Source organism: Apis cerana, linkage group LG7 (genome assembly GCF_029169275.1).
Source record: "Apis cerana isolate GH-2021 linkage group LG7, AcerK_1.0, whole genome shotgun sequence".
Classification (NCBI taxonomy): domain Eukaryota; kingdom Metazoa; phylum Arthropoda; class Insecta; order Hymenoptera; family Apidae; genus Apis; species Apis cerana.
Genome location: NC_083858.1, coordinates 3552800 through 3575664, shown reverse-complemented (window position 1 = coordinate 3575664; position 22865 = coordinate 3552800). Strand labels below are relative to the sequence as shown.

The window sequence follows — 22865 nt, the reverse complement described above, 5'->3', positions numbered from 1 at the left end:
ATTTAGAAAAATATTAGGAGAGAACAAATCAAATATTTTTAAAAAATTTTAACTTTAATTCAATTATTATTTCTGAAATATTAATAAAAAATTTTCAATATCATATATTGAATATATATATATATATAAATGTAACTAAATATTTCATACTATAAATGTTACTAAATAACTGTCTATAGTAATATCATTGTCAATGTAAATAATCAATGATATAGTAATATCTAGATAGGCAATATTTATATATTTATATAAGCAATATATATAGTGCTGAAAGTCTTTTAATATCTCGGAAAGTAATTGGATAAAATTTTTTTGAAAATTTTATATTTAAGACTTGTTTCTTTTTTTTCTCTATCAAGTTTTCTAAATTTTATATTAATCCATCACCAAACTTTCAAAATTAAAATTATATTTATTACAAATCAATATTACATAATTAACAATTTTGTAGTAATTTTAATTTTATTATATAATTGAAATTATTCATTAAATTCATGAAGAAAAATGTTTATTTTATATCATATCATAAATAATTGTACCTTGATTATTGTTTTATATATTTATATAACATATTTAGATTAGTACTAATAATAGTAGTTAGATGGCACGATTTCAATTAATAAAGGAAATTGAATGGCATAAACGTAATCAATTTTGATAGTTTAAAAATAATATTTAATCTATGATTTTATAATGATTATGTACATTTTTTGTATCTATAAAGTTTTGTCATAAAAGAAAATATTGTAATTGTTTCATTAATTTTTAAAATGGTTGATCATTCTATACCATCTGACATTCTCGATGATTTAAGCAGGTTAATTTTTAAGAAATTATTATTTTATTATATTTATATTATTTAATTATATTTATATTTATAATATAATATAATATAATATGATATATAAAATATCGAGCAATATTTTATTTTATTAACATTATATGATTTTGATATTTTCAGTCGATTTATTATTAATGTACCTGAAGAAGAAAGGAAAGATTTAGTTCGAATATGTTTTCAAATCGAATTAGCTCATTGGTTTTATTTAGATTTTTACTGTACAGATGAAAATCCAAAATTAAGACCATGTAGTATGAGAGAATTTGCTACACATATTTTTTTTCATATACCTTTTTTGAAACCTCATGTAGCTAACATAGATAATATTCTTGAACAATGGCGCGACTATAAACAAAATGTTCCAACTTTTGGAGCAATTGTATTGAATGAAGATCTGACTAAAGTATTACTTGTTCAAAGTTATTGGGCAAAAAGTAGTTGGAGTTTTCCAAAAGGAAAAGTTAATGAGGATGAAGATCCATCTCATTGTGCTGTTCGAGAAGTTTTAGAAGAAACTGGTTTTGATATTTCAAATTTGATAGATGAAAATGAATACATCGAATCAACAATTAATGAACAATTAGTAAGATTATACATAATATGTGGTGTTCAAAAAGATACAAAATTTCAACCAAAAACACGAAAAGAAATAAAAAACGTAGAATGGTTTTCTTTAGCTGATTTACCTAATAATAAAAAAGATATGACTCCAAAAGTAAAAACAGGAGTTGGTCCAAATGCATTTTTCATGGTAATTCCTTTTGTAAGGTAATTTTACAAATTTAATAAAAAATATATCTTTATGATAAACATTTTCTTGGAGCACTACAAATTATTAGTATTTTTTTTTGTCTTTCAATAACATTTAATAAATATATTCTAACAATATAAATTTCAATGTTAGGAAATTATTTTATTTAAAGTTATGAATATTTAAATATAATTTAATGATGATTTATTTGGATACAAAGTTCAAGAAGTAAATGAAACTAAAATAATTCTTAAACTAAAACATAACTTGATTTTAACAAATAAAAATTTAATTAATAATTAATATTTCATTTAGAATCCACACAAAATATTATATTATCTATAATTCCACTAATAAATAAACATAAGATATCTATTTTTTATTATAGCTAACACATCTCATCTATGACTTGTCTTATTAAATGTATCTTATATATCAATAATATTCATTTTTAAAAACATAATTTTGATATCATGATTTTTTAAAATTGATATTTTTAAATATTTAATAGATAATATTCTATTGATAGTTTCTACAATTTTTAATGTTTCAATAAAGAATAATCACATTTTTATATTATGATATGTATTATTATTTATTATTTATTATATATATTAAAATGTTTAAATTTTACAATTTTTATTTTTTGTAATAATTTTGAAATAGGAGGATGAGACGTTGGATACAAGAAAAACATTTACGTGACAAAAATACAAATACAAATACAATACGAAGACATAGGCATAGATCTTTGGGTGATGTTGAAACTAGTTCAAAAAATAAACGACATTTACCTCCTCATTCTGTTCAAGTAATTAAATTATCTATTACTTAACTATATATCTTTTTTTACTATTTTGAAAATAATTTTAAAGTACGTATAAATTATTTTTAGAATGATATTCCAAGTTTTAAAGATGTTAAAAATTTTCGACAATCTAATACTTCACCTGCAAGAAATCGACGTGGTATACATGATAATAAAAATATTTTACCTAAAACAGCAATTAAACGTAACTTATTTGGAGATCAAAATGAAGAAGAAACATCAAATGTACTAGCTAAACAATTAACAGATAGTCCACAAAATCAACAATCATGTTCACTTTTAATGGATCCAGCTATTCAATCTATAAAGTGCAATGAATTTAATTATAAGGCTCAGACATTTGCTACAGAAATAAAAGGTTTAATATTTAATATTATATTATTAAAATTTATTTTATAATATATTATTTTTAATATATTTATAATATATTATTTATATTTTATATTTATATTTTACATATATTTATATTAATATACATTATAATATATTACAATGTATTATTAACAAATATATTAAAGAAATTTTATGATATCATGAAAATTGTATTTTATTATTTTCAGATCAAACATTTCAAGATTCTCGAAATGTAGAATTTACAGAAGGAAATATTAAATCTTTATTATTTGGAAAAGCAGCAAATAAATTGCAAACAGATTTAAAAAGTATTCCATCTCCATTTATGGTAATGACTCATAGTGCATCTCATTTCTTTCCAATAGAAGCTCAAAAATATCCCATAGAATGTTTTTCATTAATTTGGGCGAATTTTAAATTTGACAAACAAGCAATACTTGATTGTTTATAAAATTAAATTTTAAAATGATTTTAAAAAATAAGAAGTTATATTCGGTAAGTTTACGTTGATAATTGTATTATACTGTTATAATATTTATACAAGATTAAACAAATAATCATACAAATATTTAAAATTAAATATGGTCTTAAAAATTTATGATCTGTTTCTTGTAAACTATATTTAACTCTTTGCGCTCCAACGGTGACTCTCGATCATCACTTGAGTTAATGCCGTAACTCTCCGGCACTATTGCATTAGTGTGACGACAATATTTATTTATGTTTGATTTTTTTAGAATATCGTTTCAGAAATAGGTTCTTAAACTTTTTACGTATAATCTTATGAGATATAGAATAATATATTATTAAATGACTAGATTTTTTATCTCAAATTAGACCACGAGTCAGACGACATCTTCGGCTGAGTTTGACAATCGAGGCAACAGAAATATTATTTTCAAAGTTTTTCAGTTTTGTAAGCATAAGATAAGTTAATGAAATTAGTTCAAGTAAAGATAAATTTGATTTTTCGTTATTTAATGACAAAATTACTTCTATAAAGAAATTAATGATAGAGAAAACTATGATGAATATAGAAATGAAATAAGAGGTATAAGGCGAAAAATAAGAATAATAGATAATAAATATGAAAGCAATAGTTAAAGTGAAGATATCGTAGAAAATTCCAAATGGATAATATGCACAGAATCAGAAAATATACCGCGAAGAATATAATTTGTACTCGACGAAAATCTGCAAGACCGCAAATATCTTCGAATACAAATGAACCATTAAATTTTTTTAAAATTATTTCTTGCTAATGAATTTATTGATGAAATAATGCACAAAGCAAATAATTATGCAATAAAAAATTAGAAGAAAAAGTATTATACAAATTGAGAATGCATCTTGGTGATTGCTTCATAAAATATCGCATAAAACAACAATATAGACTTTAATATTCAATAATTTTTTTTCTTTATATGTAAAGATATATAAAATATTAAAATATAAAAGTTTTATGCGTTAATTTGTATATGAAATCATAAATTAGCTATAAGAAATTCCATCGAAGTTCGAATCATCTGGAGTTGCTGGTTCAACCGAGCAAAACGCCCGGAGTGCAAAGAGTTAATTTCCAAGCAAAATTCTCTTTTTCTCTTGTTAGATTTAATAAAATATAAAATATATATGTTATTAAATTATGATTACAGATTCGTAAAGGTTTTTTTATATCATACATGTACATTCATCATGTACAACAATGAAGTAAATTTCATATTATTTCATATACAAAAATACGATATAAATATGCTTACATGTATAATTATTGAAATGTTATATATGTAAATACTTTTACTTTACAAGTATTTATCTTCTATAATATCGAAATATCTTGTATATTATATTTTAATTTTCTATTTTAACAATATGAAATAAAGAATAGAAATATTTAATAAAAAACATTTTCTTTTTTATTTTACAAACAATTTATTTTAAATTTCTCCATTAAATATCCATATATATATATATACATACATACATAAAATAATTAAATATTTAACAATTTCATCGTTTCAAATTTAAAAATTATTTAAAACTATTAAAAACTATTCATATGTACATTACCATCCAAAAATATGAAAGCAATAAGAAATTTTAAAAATTTAAGCAAAATTTTATTAAACTACTTATTACAAATAAAATTTATTAAATAAAAAAAATTGAAATAAAGATAATAATATGAAAACAAATTTTGGATATTCTATTGATTAATTTTTTTTTTAACATAGTTGTCAATAAATATTTACTATAACATTATTATAATATATATTATAAGTAATTATTTAATAATTATTTACAAAAAAAATTTATGCAAAGATGTTATTTTATGTAAAGATGTTACTTTATGTAAAGATTGCTTCCAGACTTTTAAACAGTAGGATAAATAACAAAAATCTTCTTTGTTAAATAAATATCACATTTTTCTAAAAGATACAAAAAATGCTAAAAAAATTAGCATAATGGGAATAACAAAATATATTGTTTTCTTAAGCATAATAGTGCCTGTACCTTGTATGCTTCTTATAATTTCATTATTTAATGTAAATACTGTTTTACTTTCTTCAATAAGTTTATTTTTTGTATCTTCGTCTAATTTTTCCGCGATTTTATTCATAGTATCGCGCATATGTTGTTTAAGTTGAAAGATATTACTGTTTTCAAAATTTGTAATATTATTACCATTCATTTGATATTCTTTAAATGGCCAAAATTTTTTCATTAATTCCCTTTTTTTACGTAAAATAATTCCACCACTTAGAAGACCCATGTACAAATGATAAATATATGCTATTAGCAAAATAGGTTCTGTATCTTCGATTTCTTTTAAATGAATCAGATATTTAGTAACACTATCTCTGGAATTTATAAGAATGTTAAATATTAATGAAATCTTGAATTAGGATTTTATTGATTATATCAAATAATATAAAAATGTTAATGAGTTATTTTAATATTCTATTTATTATGAAATATTTTCAAATACTTAAATAAAAATGTGTAAATATTGAGAAGTCAATAAAATCCTGATTTTTAAGAGATTTTTATAAATGTATTTATTACATATTAATAATTATTGTAAATATTATTACATATCAATAATTATTGATAAATGTAATAAAAATATTGATATTTATATTATTAACATAACATGCATAATATATATGTATACATAAAATGTATATGCAAAAATATTATAGAAAAATATTTACCGAATATTAAGATTTTTTTTCCATTCTTTTCCTAAATAAAATTCAAGATCAATTTCAAATGCTTCAGTTCGACGAAGTTCTTCATGTAAAAATAAACCTATTTCTGTATCTTTCCATCTTATCATAGCAAGTTCCAAATATCGAAAAACTTCATAAAAAACCAAAAGACCATCTGCCCATACAGAATTATCAAGAAATCCTTTAAGAATTCAATTTTTTAATTTAATATTTTATTTTGTTTCATATAATTAATTATTATTTTGTTAGACAATAATTATAAAATAAATATTTATTAATCAATATAAGTAAAATATAAATGCTATATAATAGAGAAATAAAAAATTCAAAAACCATAATGTATTAAAAAATCTATAAAATTTATTAACCTATATATAATTACAAATAAATAAAAATTAAATATAATGTAATATTAATTAAAAGAATTATATCTTACCAAATGCTAATTTTGCATTCACTAATGAATCACTAATTGAATGAATTTCTTTTGTAGCTTTTCGCATTTTTTTACAAAATGTATCTTGATTATTAGTTTTCATTTTTATGAAGTTAATGTATGACTTTATAAAAATACAATAACATTTAAGAAATCTATATTATCATTTTGTTTTTAATTTTTTAATATTCAAAATAATATAAGTTCTAATTATTAAGTAGTTAACAAACAATATTTCATATTTGACATTCACATAACGTATGATAAAAATGCAATCAGATATTCTGAAACATCATGGGACTACAATAGTAAGATGTAAACACAAGATGGCATTGTATTCGTAAAAAAAAAGAGATAAGAAAAAAAAGAAAGAGAAAAAAAAAATGAAAAATAAATTGAATTAAAAATTATAAGAATTAATAAAACATTATCACGAAAAAAATTTTAAAAAAAATTAATGATTTTTATATTTAATATATTTATTTCTATTATTATTCTAATATTAACATTTGAAATGAAAATTGCAGTATATATTATATTATTCAATTAAAAATTTTCGTAAAATAGAAACAAAAATACAATATAATTTTTGAATAATAAATTTAATATTTTTCATATATAGTTATTATGTTTAATATAATTATTATACGTGATATTTATTATATAAAAAAATTTCACTTTGATATAATTTCAATATATAATGTATAAATTAAAAATATAATAAAATTTAAATATGTAATGTACATATAATGTAATATAATGTATATTTTAGAAATTAATTTTAGAAATCAAACTAAATATTATAATGTTATAATGATATAATGATATATAAAAATATCAAGTGAAACTTATTTATTAATTAAATTATAAATAATACAAGATGTTTGCATTAGATGAAATTAGATTAGATAGAAATTGACTGAAATTGTTGTCTCTTATACCATTATCACAATTTATTCCTGTTTTGTTTCATCTAACATAAATTTAAATTATTTACAAATAATAATTTGTAAATATTAATAATTAAGCTTGATTGATATTTTATATATCAATTTTATATACTAATATATACATATATTTTTATGTTTGTTTTGACTTTATTAAATGTATTCTACGAATATATTAATATATGCGTGCATATGTGCGTATGTGTGTATTATGTATATATTAATGTTTTTTTATATATATAATATAAATATTCTAATATATTATATATATATATTTATTATATAAAAAATATATGTATTTCTTTTTAATTATAATTGTTCTCTGATTTATTTAATTTTATTTACCTTCGTATTTTTAAGTTTTCTGTATTTGTTTTATTTTATTTTTAATTTTTTGGAAATCAACATATACATTAATCACATAAATCAACATAATCACTGATTATAAGTTTCAATCAAAACAAAATATATTTAATTTTATTTAGAATTATATAAGTTTTTATTCAAATTTTTTATTTTATTAAAATTTATTTTTTCTACTGCTATAGATGATTGTTTCTTATGTTTACTGTTTTATTTTAATTCATAAAATTATAATTAATAAAATTAATTCATGAAAAACAGAATATTATTTCCAAGATGTCACAATTTATTAATTTTTATATTATTAAATTAATTAATCATTAATTTGATATAATTTGATACATTTGATATATTAATGATGACAAATGATGAATGAAACAAACACGTGATTAGAAATATTATGGTATGAAGATACACTATATTATTTGCAGTATTTGACAGTTTTCTCTGCAGATATGTGGATTTTCTATGGCATTGGTATACAAGTCTGTGTATATTGTAAGTGGCTGCGGTATTCGGCTAGTCAGATCGATGAAATGCCGTCGTCGTGGCGCCTCGTGAACGCCCAGTCCTGCTGTCTTGACTAAATTTGTGCTTTTGGGTTCACTTAATGTTTTTTATATTTTTAAAATAACAAATATTGTTAAATTATATATTTTTAAAATATATATAAATTCGAACACTAAGAATGAAACTACTTCTACAACTGTTCTATCTTTTAATCTTCAATTTAATTATAATTATAAATCATAATTTGAAAAAAATATAATAATTGTATTTAGAAATAAGAAAGAAAAAAGAAAATATGTTAAACTTCTTACTTTCCTTTGATATATTTATGTCGAACATAAGAACTAGACAGTTAGAAGAGAATCTATTAATGTTCATTGTGCAGACGATGGTAAGAGGTATGCAAACGTGCTTTATCACAGAGGAAAAATTTGAAATCTTTAAAAGGAGGCCACAGACGTTGTACTTGCTCTCTATGCAAGATATGAAGTGTAAAATAATTCGAACGATGTAATAACGATGCCGATGCAAATGCTAAGGTACTTAATAAGCACAAGTGCACATATTACTGAACAATTTCTAGCATTTTACGCTTCGCCAAGTTTTTAGTCACGGACTCTTTAATTAGTATTTTAATTGCACCAGCATTGAATAAAAATTTTAAATATGCATTTATGTTATGAACTATGCTATCTTAGAACTTATATTTTTAAATTTTATTTTCTAATAAGAATATTAAATTCAAATAATATTTTTATAATACTTGTTTACTTTTTTGATTTGCTTTTTAAATATTATCAAATGCTTTAATTTTTTTTTCTTTTTATTTTAAATACAAAATTATATTTACAAAAATAAATATATTTTAAGAAAATATTGAGAATAGAAAATTTTCAATTAAGTAATATATATATCGTTAAAGTACTTATTGCAAATTGAATCGTATACAGATTTCGTGTGCATCAAGACGTCACATGTGTCGTCGCGATATCTTGCGTATGAATGCATTTAGTTACGTCATTGCATAGGGATATAGAATAAGTGCGGAACGTAGAGCGCATCGTCATTACGAGAAGAGACAGTATCCGACTCGAAGAGATACTACATATATTTTGGTTTCCGATACTCTCAACACGGTTAGTAAGAAGTGCCGCTCAATACTAGCGCCGCGCACTATGGCCAGCACTGTAAAACTTCCGATTTGTACCCCGATCATATTTGAATTCTATTTAAAATTATATTTTGATAAAAATGTATGAAAATATTATGGAAACTAAAAATATTTAAATATAAAAATGTTTTAATAATTTGAGATACTAATTAATATTATGTATATATATATATATATACAATATTATATGTATATAAAATATTATAATATATATATATGTATATATATACATATATATAAAATATTCTTTTTTTATAAATTTAATTTTCTATATATATATATATATATTTATATATTTATATATATTTATATAATTATGCTTTCGATAGTAGAAAGAAAAAAAAAAATAAATCGAAATATTATTCAGTGAGAAAAATTAAAAAAAAAATTTGAAACAAGAAATGAATACATAAAATTATTTTTGATATATTCGTGTATTTAAAAAAGTTAGGATGGAAATAAATCATTAAGGGTACGATATTTCATAGATACATGGTTGAAGATTGTGAGATGCAATGCGGCAATCGAAGACTACTACTAACGAATCGATATATCGACCGTATGATCAACAAACATTTTAATTATACATTATTATGTCTTTTTCATTTCCAATGATTTAGATTTCAAAAATATTAAATAAATAAAAACAATTGTTTATTTGTAATTAATTAATTTGATTACGGTTATTACATAATTATATTTATTGCAATTAGAGAAAACATATAAATCACAAAAAATTTGGTAAATAAAAATAAAAATAAATGAAAAAATGATAAAAATTATAGCTGCAGTCAACTATATCTATACCTTCAAAATATTCTCATTACATAACATAACTGTTCCTGAAATGTACATTTCTTCAAAATATAATCTTTTAAATTTTTAAAATAGTTTCAAAATAAGAAATTGTAAGAAAATATTTTATATTAGAAATTTAACTTATTTATTAAAAACAAATTTTTTTTTATATATTTAGATCAAATAAAATTTTTGTAAAATAAGAAACTACAAATTGTAAATTCATAGTATTTGCATCTTTGAAAAAGGAAATTATTAATCTTATATTAAATCGATAATGATAAATAATTTCTAAAAATACATTTGTATCATTTATTGAAATTTTTTTTAAAATTATTTTTGGTGCTATTTACATTGTAAATCAAAAATTGTAATTTAGAAAAAAAATTCAATGAAAAATTATATTTGTTTAATTTTGTTTTTATTAGATACCTGAACATTTAACAAATTATAAATTTTGTTCTTACTTATTGCAATTTCATAATGAAAAAATGCATTTTTCGTTTTTTGTTCGAAAAAAATTATCTTAATGATATAAAATAAACGAATATGAAAAATACAGATACATATTCTCCCTGCAGTGCGACAAATATATGTGGCAATCATCGAGTGTGACATAATATAGTTATTGTCGCATGTTTATATGTTTATACTTATACGTTTCTATTTTCATAAAATAATAGATTTAATATTAAAATCAATTTATAGTAATATAGTAACTACGTACATAATAAATAATAATTGATACATATGTTTAATATGCACGTGTATGTTTATTTTAATTGAAATATTTTTAATAGATAATAGATTTAATTTTTATTATTGATAAAATAATAGGTTTTATTTTAAAAAAAAATTATTAAATTAAAAGAAATCAATTTTGTCTTATATAAATCATTTATAAAAATTTTTATAAGAATTAAGTATGATTTTCTATTGATGATTTGAAAATTAAAATTTGTATCATTTTAGATGACAAAACATATATACATCTAGAAAATCTCATTTAGAAAAGATGAGATTTCATGCTTTTAAAAATTATATATCGCTATTATTTAATAATATTATTATTATACATTTTCTTTTTCAATATAATTGAATATTAAAAATACCACTTCAAATTTATTTATTTTAACGATCATTTCAATGTTTCGCCATATAAGTGCATAAATTATGAGCAAGAAGCAGTTCCTTAATTTCTCACGGTGTGCCGGCCGGCGCAGACAGACGTATCGCGTGTTCTTAGCTAGTCATTATTTCACCCCGTAACATTTTCCCCTAAATAACCGCACCCATACTGCAGAGTATGACCAATGATGACCTCCAAGTTTCAATGATACTTTTTAATTTTTCCTCGTTTCCGGTGCAAGTCCTTTCCCTCGATACCGGCGTTTTCTAACATTGTACCGTGCCGGCCGGCTTTGCCGGTCATATCAGTCAGTTACACATACACGAGCATGTACACATGTATACAGAACTAAAGTGGTACGATTTCGTATCCCTGGCTATTCGAGTATGTAATATACAATCTGTATATATCAGTATAGTATGGACCCCGTTATACACCTAAATGGGGCCTACATTGCGACGTTTCCGATGCTGTGGCAATGTGTGTGTGTGTGTATAAACCGAATGACTAGATGTTACGGGCAGTCTGGAGAACTGCGCGAACGGAACTAATCGCGTCAGTGCGCATCGCTAGTGGGGATACCGGAACGATCTTCGTAGAGGGGGTGTCTTTGCATGGTAGCGGCAAAGGGTATCGCAGTCTGTCAGAGAGCCGGCAGCCCGCAACGCGAGAGTTGCTGCCGAGTTAATTCGAGTTTGAGTATCGTTGATTGAAACATAGGGGGGAAGAGACATTTGTGAATCGTAGTAAAGAATTCGTTATTACCCGTCTTTAGATAAAAAGGAACATTTCGTCTTCGATCTACGTTTAGTGTCGCTGTGTCTTACGACGGTTCTCTCTCGCAGCATCCTCTTGACCATCGTATTTGCAAACTACTTGGTCTTCTGTCGCTCTTCATTTGTCCCTCTTCTGTTCCTATTTCTTTCTTTTTTTTTCGTTCTCTCTCTCTCTCTCTCTCTGTTGTTTTCTTCTTCTTTTTTTAATGCATCGTAAACGAAAAAGTTGATTTCAAGAGACATATTGTTAACAAATCTGATTGTTCTCTCAGTTTCCTAACCGGATATATTTTGTAAAATTGCCCTTTTCGTGGGAGGAAAAACGTTCCTGGATATACCACATATCGAGAAATCGAAAAATTAAAACTGGATAATCGTGTCACCTAACGAGGTAAGGCAAAATATCTCTTTTTACAGGTATTAGTACTCTCACTCATCGGTGTGAGTCGTTAAAATTGTAAAAGTTGTAAAAGCAAGTGGTGGGATTGAAATTTCACAAAACTATGTATAGATTTTATCGGTTGACTATGTGGACGCGGGAGGGGTTGTTACTAAGGGGTAGACTGCAGTGGCGATACTAGGGTACTATTTCATACTTTTATTTCAATATTTAAAAAAAGTGTTATATTGTTTACAGATTGACAACACGACACGAATCGTTTCATTTTTTAATTTTCTTTTCCTTTCGAAGAAATACACTGGCATTAATCAAAAACTCGTCAAAATTTTTTATCATTGTTTATCATTTTTCTAATCTTCAATTGCAATCAGTGCTTCTCTGAATTTCTACAATCTTCTTAGAAAAAGGAAAAAAAAATCTTTTGAAATTCACGATTTAAGAATAGGCGCTTAATGCCCTGTTTTGTAGTCAGCTAGCCCGAATTTGGATCAATGATCTAAGGTTGTACAGAGAAGCTCGGATCCTGCGCATTCAACGATAGGACATAGCCCTACCGCTTTTCAGGGAAAGGGTCGTGCAAATCCTGCGCAATACTTAACGCTAACACTGTCCGTATGAAATCGCGGTGAGACGACACGGCTTTTCATAAATTTCTCTTCGAAATTTTCTTGCTCCGGTAAGATTTTATCATAAACAATAAGTGATCATATTTGTACAAATCTAATGGATAGCATTTAAAACATTTTTTGATTATCTTCTTAATAAAATCGTTATCGTGAATGTACAAAAAAAAAAAATAGAATTAATATAATATTTTTTTATTTAAAATTAATTCTTTGTATCTATAAGAATATGTATATACATATAGTAAATATATATATAGTATATATACAGTAATATATAGCATATACTATATATACTATATGTGTATATAATATATATATATATATAATGTATGTGGAATATAAGTATGGTGTTAAACGAATAATCATATAGTTCAAATTTTTTATTACAAATTATATTATATTTGCATAAATATAGTGATATATAAAATGTGAAAGTAGTGTATCTATTCTAATAACGAGTAAGGTGTTGTGGGATATGAGAATGCTGATGAAAGTATGATGTTATACCATATCGGACATGATATCCAAAAAAGTGTTAGTGAAAAGTGGCAATCAGTGGATTGTGGTTAGACTATCGACTATCGTCAAGAAATTTGATCCGAATGACATATTTAAACGGCAAATTTTCCTTTGAGGAGAAACTATATAAGTGACAAATAGATAAATGTCTTGTAACAGGGATCCATCACTTTGCAAATTTCACTGGATAATTATCATTAATAGAAATAAATATATTTATATCAAATGAATAATTGGATTATTTTGTGCAATTTGTTTTAGCAATGAGTACCACGGATCCTACTGGAGAGGGAGGAGGGGGAGGGGTGACGAGTACAATATCACCAACAAACGTTGAACAAAATATATCTCCGGTTATACCGGTGACCGGTAGTGCGGTGCAACCAGGCTCTCAACAACAGCATCCACCACCGTCACCACTAAGCGGTTGTTACCTTCTCGTTGTGCTTCCAGAGCCTCATACTGCGCAGCATAAAGATCTCATCTTAAACCGTCTAGCGAAAGGTAAGTCCAACTTTCTCATAGGAATAGTTTATCGATTGTTTTTCGCAATTCAGAGAAAGAAGACAATACATCGTAATAATTTTTTACGAAACTTGGAAAAAGGATTAGAAAAATTAGAATTTCTTTTCTGAAAAATTTTAGAAAATTATTAGAGGCTCTTGATAGAAATTTCAAAATTAATTAACACACAATGTTCAAAAAATTAATTATTCTTTATTATTGCACATATTATTTTAGACTTTTCTTTTTTTCTTCCGCTAACACGCTAAGAATTCGTATTATGATAAAAATAGGACGTTATAATATAACGTTGTACATTTTTTTACTTTTAAAAAGAGTCTAATGTCGTTGGTAAATGACAGTAGCAACAAATTGATAAAATGTATTTTATGAAATGTATTTTGGTGCATTTAACGTTTACAATTAAAATTACGTTATTATGATTTCACATATTTCGTCGTGTTAGTTCCGCACATGATTCCAAGCACTAACGGTTCTCTTTCGCTGTGCGTTTTCCTTCCGATTTATCGGACGAGCTTACCCAACAACTTTATACAGGTCCCCCTTGTTGCTAGGCGGAGTTCGAGCGGACGTTGGTTAGTAAGGAAATCGAGTGGTACCTCGATTCGTCATTAATCGTTAGTTGTCAATTTTTAAGAAGCATTGTAATTCGCTTAACGCTCAAACTCGTCTCAGTAAGTTAATTACTTTAGGACTTTTTATTACTCGAATAAATTTCGCTTTCAAAGATCAAGTTATATTTTTATAAGAGCTTAAAACAATTTGAACAAAAAATGATTTTCTTTTAGAAAATAAATAATCGATAAATAATATTAAAATGATTAATTCTACAATAATAAATTTTAAATATTCTGTTATTAATCGAATCGCGAATACAAAACAAATAGCGTTATTAAAAAATATAAAAGAAATTATTTAAAAGAATTTATAATGTATTTCCTTTTTCCCATTTATTCAAAAAATTTATTTATTCTACAAATATTTTTTATTTTAGAAAAAGAATCATGAAAGCGAATAGGATACATTGTGTCGTTGATTATTTTTTTAATGAAAAGATTCATTTAACAATTTAATTCAATTGTCTCAAAAAAAAAAAAAATCTACGCAAAATAAGAAGTGAACAGCGAAAAATGTTAGTGATATGTTAACATGGATATAAAAATTTTTATGTTATTAAACGAGAATTTTCATTATTATAGAGAATAAAATGGAAAGAGATGAATGGTAAAAAAAAAAAAAAAAAAAAAAATACTGAATAAAAAGGAAAAATCTGCACTTGTGAGTTTGATGCGGTATGCGCATGTTAGACCGGCCTACGGCCACATCCCCGCAGTCACCAGAACTTCGATCAATAATCCATCTAGACTGTATGTAACGAAAATCGTTGCTATATATATATATATATATATATTTTATATATATATATATATATATATATAATGACAATTTCATATTATTATTTTATAGCATAATTAAATAAACAATGGTTGTATTTCTATTTACGTTGCATAGAAGGAAATAAATTGAACCAAATATAAGCACGCAAAGCGTGCATGTGGGATCAAAAAGGTAGGAGGAGAGATGAATTAGGAGATGAGTTAGGATAAGAGGGATAGATTAAAAACGTTGCGAATACCGTAGTTGCTCAATTTTTAGTTAAAAATCATTTTCATAAAATTACTTATTATTTATTACTTTGTTTTCATGAAAAAAGTCTGCAGTATAAAAAAAAAACTTACTTTATTTAGATACTAGAGTGCATATGAAATCTGAATACTAAGCATGAAATTTCGAATATTTAAAAATATTAAAAATTTACATAATTGAAGAATTACAATATAAAAAGAGTGTATACATCATTTAATAAAAGATTCTGATTGAATTTAATAGATTATATTGAATAACTTTGAACTGTTTTTTTATTAATTAATTCCATTTTCGTACAATGGAAATCATTGCATCTTCCACGTAAACTCAGTTCGTTCATCTGGGTCATTTGCATGCGATAGGTATGGAAACGTTAGCAAGTTTTATGTGACTCATGGGTTGCCCGTGTAGACACATCACAGGAAGGATTGGTAGAGCGGAAAGAAGGCGAGACGTGAATTCATTTGTATACTTATTTTAAGGTACCTACAATTTTGACTTGTTCATCATTCCCAACGATTATATTGCATCTTCTTCTCAGTATACTCATACGTGTTATGAATAAAATGCAAATACATAAGAAAGTGGGCAAAACGAAATATATGTATAAACTCTTAAAATGTTGAGTTAAGATTTTATCAAAAAAATGTAGGAGAAAAAATATCAATCATTTGATATTGAAATATTAATAACAGAGATACATATATATATATATATTTTGTTATATCGAATGATTTGTAAATTGATAATTTTATATCATTTAGGATAAATCGATGTGCGCAAATATTTACGTGAATTAATATACAGCAATAATGGTTATAAAAGGTTAATATGATAATGCGTATGCAGATACATGTATGGGTATGCATTTATAGATATCGTACGAGTAACCACACATACATAAGATAGGAAGGCATACTTGTCGGTATGAATCATGATTGAGGACGTGGGGAGCATCGCGAAAGTTGAAGTTATTCGATGCTTGTAATATCCGGAAGAACTTATTCGTCAAGAGTTCTATCGAATCGAATGAGAAAAATTTACGTTATATGCTTTATCGAGCTATACTAGTTTATTCAATTACGGGAGACGATGCGTGCACTAATTTAATTTTGCGCATGTACTTGTACGTATATATGTGCATCTCTATGTATACTCTGCATATATATCGTGTACGCGTGCGAAATTAAACGTAATTAATTAATATGTGATGTGTGTATTTTAATTAATCATTAAGTAAATAACAATTATATTTTTTTTCGAAAAAAATAGATACTTTAATGCGTTATTCTCTCTTCAACGTACGTATTTTCTTCACAGAAATAAAAACTTTTTTCGTTAATGATCGATGATAGATAGTTTTCTTCACAGACTCCAAAAAACAAATTGTTTGGTCATTGGAAATGTTACGATAATAAAACTATTATCGAGCATTACTTTCTTTGGAGAAAATTTGGCGCACCTCTGAACGTAAAAATGAAAAGAACAGAGATATTTAGTAAATTATACAGAACGACCCTTCACAATTTCGTCGTACCGCCAACTGAATATAGTGTGTCTAATTTTATCGCGGCATTCGCTAGTGATTTGCTCTCTCGTGCAACGTGCTCTTCGAATCGTGAAACTCTGTTTCTCGGTTACCTTGTTCTTGAACCTGACCCTTACACCAAATAACATACTTACAGTTAGCATTGATACTCATCAAGTTATAATACAAGAAAGATTTCCGATCTTCTTGCGTTTTCTTGATAATTTCTTTTTTATCTTTTTCTTTTTTTTTTTCGTTTCTTATTGTTTCTTTATCTCTATCGTCATCAAAGATGCTAATGACAATACGATATATAAGTCTGTCACGATCTCTCGTTTCGAGAATTTTTGAGCGTAATTCTCTTCGTTTATTTCTATCATTTATTTATTTATATATTTAAAATATCGTTTTATAATGTTTACAAATTTGTATCGATTTAATATACGCACGTACGCAGTTAATTGTACTATTATAATGGTTTTAATTAAAAATTATTTATATTTTACATGGATAAAAGTTCGCATATACCTGATGTTTCAGAATTTGAAAATTATTATTTTATACAGGATATATTTTTTTTTTATTGAAGAAAAAGATGATTCTATATTTTCCAATATATGGAATTATCACGAAACGTGAAAATTAAATCTTTGTCTCGTCTTTAACAAATCCTTGGATCAGGTCTTCGCCCTTCTCTTAAAAATATAAATAGCCACGGACGAGCTAAGTCGATCTGTGTGCTATTCTATCAACTTCGTATATGTTCATATAATGGTCACTAGTTTATTATTATGCATCTGATTTTTTAAATTCTATTTGCAAATTGTAATAATGAATTTGTGAAATGGATATTGCTATAAAATTTTTTTCCATATGAATACGACAGAATATGCTGAATGCATATATATTTGATCAAAGAAACGGCAATAATTGACACTTATGATTGAAACAGGTTAGAACAACAGCTTCCTATCGACCTCGTTCGTTCTCTCTTTGTGAGATCAATCAGGAATGATGTCAGCAATTTTCGAAGAAACTGTTTGACCCTGTTAAACAACAAAAGCTTTTATACACGTTTACATGCTCATAAAAAAATTCCATTCATACTTATATTCCATCGAAATATACCTATGTATCGAAAATATGAATACAAGTAATTTATTATGTTTATTTAATTAATTACGAAAAATTTGACATTTCATTGATACAAATTACAAAGATTATAAAGATTATGCCGCAAGAAGAATAACCGGTGAAGCATGTGTATAAACATAATTAGGAGCGTTTCATTTAACATTCACACAGAATCTACCTCGAGAAGAAAAGAAGGAAGGGAGAAAAAGGTGTTTAAATGAATATAAAATTAATTGCAAAATTTAGAAATAAAAAAATTTGCTGAAAGTATAGATAAGGGAGGAAATATGCAAGGAAATGAATGCAAATCGAGAAAGGCGATAGAAAGGAATGTCTAAGATTCTAAGATACCACACGAGGGGTAAATGCTCGAACGAAGAAAGCCATGATTCTATCTATATTTAACTGTATCTTCGACTGCCGTTTTTAAGTAGAACATGCCTACAAAGCATCCACGTAGGGCACAATTTCATCACAAGTGACCCTTTCTTGGAAAAAATACAGTTGGACGTTATTTCTTTCATTTCTTCAAATATTAAAAAAATTCAAAAAACCTATATTTATTTAATTGGTTGCAATCGTTTGTTAGAAATTCATATTAATAAAATTATGGATATGTTTCAATACAGGATATTATAAATAAATAAGTATATAATAAATAATTTATAATAATTATAATGATTAAATAGATTAATGTATGCTTATACTTATATACTAAAGTAAAAAAAATGTGCATAGTTCGTCACGCATTAGAAGACACGACCCCCGACGCACGGCTTCTCTTGTATCATCGTCAGGGCTTCCGATCAATTTGACATAGAGAATTTGCTGGTTCTGTGGTTCAACTTGACAAGTTAAGCGATTCCAAAGAATTATAGTTATATGGTTATCACGTGCATAATTGGATTTAAAGATTAATTTTAATTATTCTTGGTATAATTTTTTTTTATTCTTACATTCTACATCGAATCGAAGAGATTTTCAATCTGCTCGTTTTATCTAAATTCATTTTTTTTCCCTTTTCTTTTAAATGTTAAATGCACCGTTTTAAATAAAGCGGATAACTGTTTGTTAATATTCGTGTTTATAATTCAATTTTGTATATGTTCTAGTTTGCACTTTTTCATTATTGGACCAATTTTGTTGTTGGAAATTATTGTTTGCCAAATATTGCTCACATTTATCAAAAAAAAAAAAAAATTAGTAAATTAATTCGTTACGATTATTTCACGCGATATGTTTTTTTGGCCGATTCAATCGTTTCGTATATTTCTGTATTTTTATCACACGTTTTAAACAACTTTCAAATTCAGATAAATTAATCGATTCACTATGATGTGCACTGTGATATTCACTATAGTAACAACTTATTCGTGTTCTGAATGAATCATTTATCAAATCAATTGTTTTACTATCTTCTATTTTGATTTTATATACACAATAAAATCATCGATTCTTTCATTTTTAACATTCTCTTAATTTTGTCAATGATCGTTATATTTTATTGAGATTGGATTAAAAAATTTTGAATTATCGTTCGATAAAATAATCGAATTAATTGAAAAACTGGATCAACTGAATTAAATGTAATCTTTTATTTTTTAATGACAATTAAGAAACACTTACATGTTCGATTTGAAAAAAAAGTTATAAACAGGATGATTTATTATCTTTTTTTCCACTTCACATTCGAGTATATATTAGCACACGCACAGGTGAAAAAATTTTAAATTTTTAAAATAATATATTCATAAGTTTAATTTATAAAAATATACTGTTACAAATAGCAAGTATCGATATATCGCAATATTATGTAATGCACATAAAGCATACACGAACGATTTACGATATTAGAAAAAAATATTGTCATTAAAAGTTAGGTTATATTTTAATTTCCGATATAGATTTGTATATATACATGTACATATAACATGGGACAGACGTTTATGTATTATTTATCCATTCCATTATCTATTTATTATTATTTATATACGTACATAGGTCTGTATGTCTGCTTTCGAAGCAGCTGGTAGTTGGAAGAGGCTTTTCACGTAGAAAAGATAAAATAACAGTAACGGAGATGGCAATAGAGAGTGGGTGCAGGATGTGCGATCGATTGCCGGCTACTGCCGAACCACGTGACGGGGTGCGGTATTCGTGACGTCATGGAACTTCTGTTTTATTCGTGGTATCGACATATTAGTATTTTTTTCTTTATTCTTTAGAAACGATTATTCAATGAACGCTTGATTCGTTTAATCCCATTTCGTAGATCAATCTCCAGCTTCTATTCTTTCAACGACTATAGAATTCGTGGGCGGAAAAAGGTGAAACGGAAAATCTTATCGTCCATTTCGCACCGACGAAACAGTATATATATATACATATAAGAACACGTGCAAATGAAAATGAAGAAAGTTTTTATTATCGTTGCAATAGATCGAACTTATATACGATTAGGCGTTACGATTTACTATTATATTCGTATGATTAAAATTTATGGGTACGAATAGAGGATGATATTCTCGATTTCTTAACCTTCACCTTACGTGAATTCAGCCCTGAACTATCCTCACTTTACGAAGCCAAACTAATGTCGGAGACTCTTAGGTAGTTATGTGTCACATTGTAATCGTAGTATTTCGATCATTTACCTTTTAGGTTGTGATAAATACGATCAAAATACGATTAAACAGTATTATTTCTAAGAATATTAATAATAATAACAACGAGAAAAATATATTAATCGCTCATTAACGTGATCAGGAGGCGTTGATCGAATCTTTGACAACATTATTTCTCCCTAAAAGCTGTTTAAATTAGAAGGGAGCCCATAAATATCGATTAATCTCGCACAACCGTTTCCTTCTAATTTTCCGTTTCAGGTTTCCTGTCATGGGATAAGGATAGCTGTCATGTAGATTTAGAAAAAGAATTACTGGCATTGGTGGCACAAGCTCCCGAGGGAGAAGAAGCTAGAAATGGTATTTGAAAAACGAATTAATTTCCCAGAATAAAAATTCTGAATCATTTTCTATTTCGTTATGAAAAATATATGAAAAATTTTGCAAGCTCGTTTCGAAATCGGTGAAAATTTAATTTTCAGGCGAACGACTGATTCAATACGCTACAGAAAACCTCGTTACCGAGGTTTTGATTCATCCGCAAACGAACACGTTATTGCAATGTATCCGTAATCTTCTCGCAAGTTTCACGAAACACCGGCATATCATACACGCTGGCTATACCTTCGGTGGAAATGGTTCCTGGATACTGCAAGTACGTGACTTGATTATATGCATCGCGTAGAGAATTCGCATCGTGGAAAATTACATGGAAAATTACGATTTATCTAATCCATTGACGGTTTCATTATTGAGATCACGGATAGCTTTACGTCTTCTCATTTTTCCCTGACTTGAAATTAACGTGTTCGCATCGCAAATGCTGTTCAATCCAGGATGGAACCTTTAGCCTCGCCGATTTCCTGGACGCCTTCAGCGAACACGAAGTGCAAAGAGTTCTTCGAGCGTATGAGAACAGCGTCACTGTAGACATTCATTGCGCGAGCGTTGGCGATTGGACGACGAACAGATTGTCCAAAGAGGCTTGCACCAGGTTTGTACAACACTTGCCATTCCCTCGTCTTTGAATTTTCTCAAGCAGAAATAAATAGTAATTGCTTTTTTTCGCGATCATCCATAGAGCGTGCAGAGTCCGAGTAAATCCCGATGACGTTCTTACCGCTGGCTTGTCAGCAATTACCAGTTTTACAAATTACGTTGGACAATATCTCGTTGCCCAAACGTTGGACCAATTGATGGAACCGTCCGATGTTGTGGGCAACATAAGATTTAGTCATCCAACGTTATACGTCTTCCCCGGTGGCCAAGGTGATGCCGCCCTCTTTGGCATAAACGGTTTTAACATGTTGGTCGACGGTGGTTTCGCCAGAAAAGCCTGTTTTTGGGACTTTACCAGGCATCTGGACCGCCTCGACGCGGTCTTAGTTACTAGAATAAATAATAGCAATGTCGGAGGCATGTCGAGTGTTCTTCGTAAAAAGAAGGAGATGCACGTTTATCCTCAGATCGGACACTTTTTCTGTAATCTAGTCGTAAGTAAACAATTCACGTAACTAATTCCTTCCTTTTTTTCATTCTCTCGATAATCGATATAACCACTTGGAATTTTCGAAAATTTCTTCTCATTGTTCTTTAACGCGATCTTCTTCCATTTTTGTAACAGTTTGAGGGTAATAATAATAACAGCGTGAGATTAAGAAGTTGAGATCGTTATATCTATATATATAAACTCTATTTTTATTATTACATTATTTATTATTAAA

The 22865-nt window shown here is 26.3% G+C and overlaps 3 protein-coding genes across 7 annotated transcripts in view; 2 read left to right on the top strand and 1 right to left on the bottom strand.

The window, feature by feature from the left end:
- Nucleotides 1-580: 580 nt before the first annotated feature.
- LOC108000951 (m7GpppN-mRNA hydrolase) lies at nucleotides 581-4680 on the top strand. The gene is made up of 6 exons (XM_062077699.1): nucleotides 581-817; nucleotides 962-1609; nucleotides 2259-2403; nucleotides 2488-2779; nucleotides 2982-3270; nucleotides 4431-4680. The coding sequence occupies exons 1-5, from the start codon at nucleotides 771-773 to the stop codon at nucleotides 3224-3226; spliced, it is 1377 nt and encodes a 458-aa protein (XP_061933683.1). The 5' UTR covers nucleotides 581-770; the 3' UTR covers nucleotides 3227-3270; nucleotides 4431-4680.
- Nucleotides 4681-4682: 2 nt separating this feature from the next.
- LOC107998426 (uncharacterized) lies at nucleotides 4683-6841 on the bottom strand. Its single transcript, XM_017057691.3, has 3 exons — nucleotides 6445-6841; nucleotides 5991-6189; nucleotides 4683-5636 (listed from the first exon to the last, which is right to left on the bottom strand). Exons 1-3 carry the CDS (start codon nucleotides 6545-6547, stop codon nucleotides 5195-5197), a joined length of 744 nt encoding a protein of 247 aa, XP_016913180.1. The 5' UTR covers nucleotides 6548-6841; the 3' UTR covers nucleotides 4683-5194.
- Nucleotides 6842-11973: 5132 nt separating this feature from the next.
- LOC107998421 (microtubule-associated protein futsch) overlaps nucleotides 11974-22865 on the top strand; it is a 34551-nt gene continuing 23659 nt past the window's right edge. For 4 of the 5 annotated variants that reach the window (XR_009830710.1, XM_028667042.2, XM_028667040.2 and 1 more), the window contains exons 1-6: nucleotides 11974-12529; nucleotides 13945-14187; nucleotides 21403-21501; nucleotides 21624-21796; nucleotides 21978-22135; nucleotides 22223-22634. Coding sequence is in view for 4 of the 5 variants with exons in the window: in XM_028667042.2 (XP_028522843.2) it covers nucleotides 13947-14187; nucleotides 21403-21501; nucleotides 21624-21796; nucleotides 21978-22135; nucleotides 22223-22634 (1083 nt within the window). In the remaining variant the exon portion in view is untranslated. Of the gene's footprint in view, nucleotides 12530-13151; nucleotides 13215-13944; nucleotides 14188-21402; nucleotides 21502-21623; nucleotides 21797-21977; nucleotides 22136-22222; nucleotides 22635-22865 lie in introns of those variants that run through there. The other variant, XM_062077696.1, reaches the window with a different exon arrangement.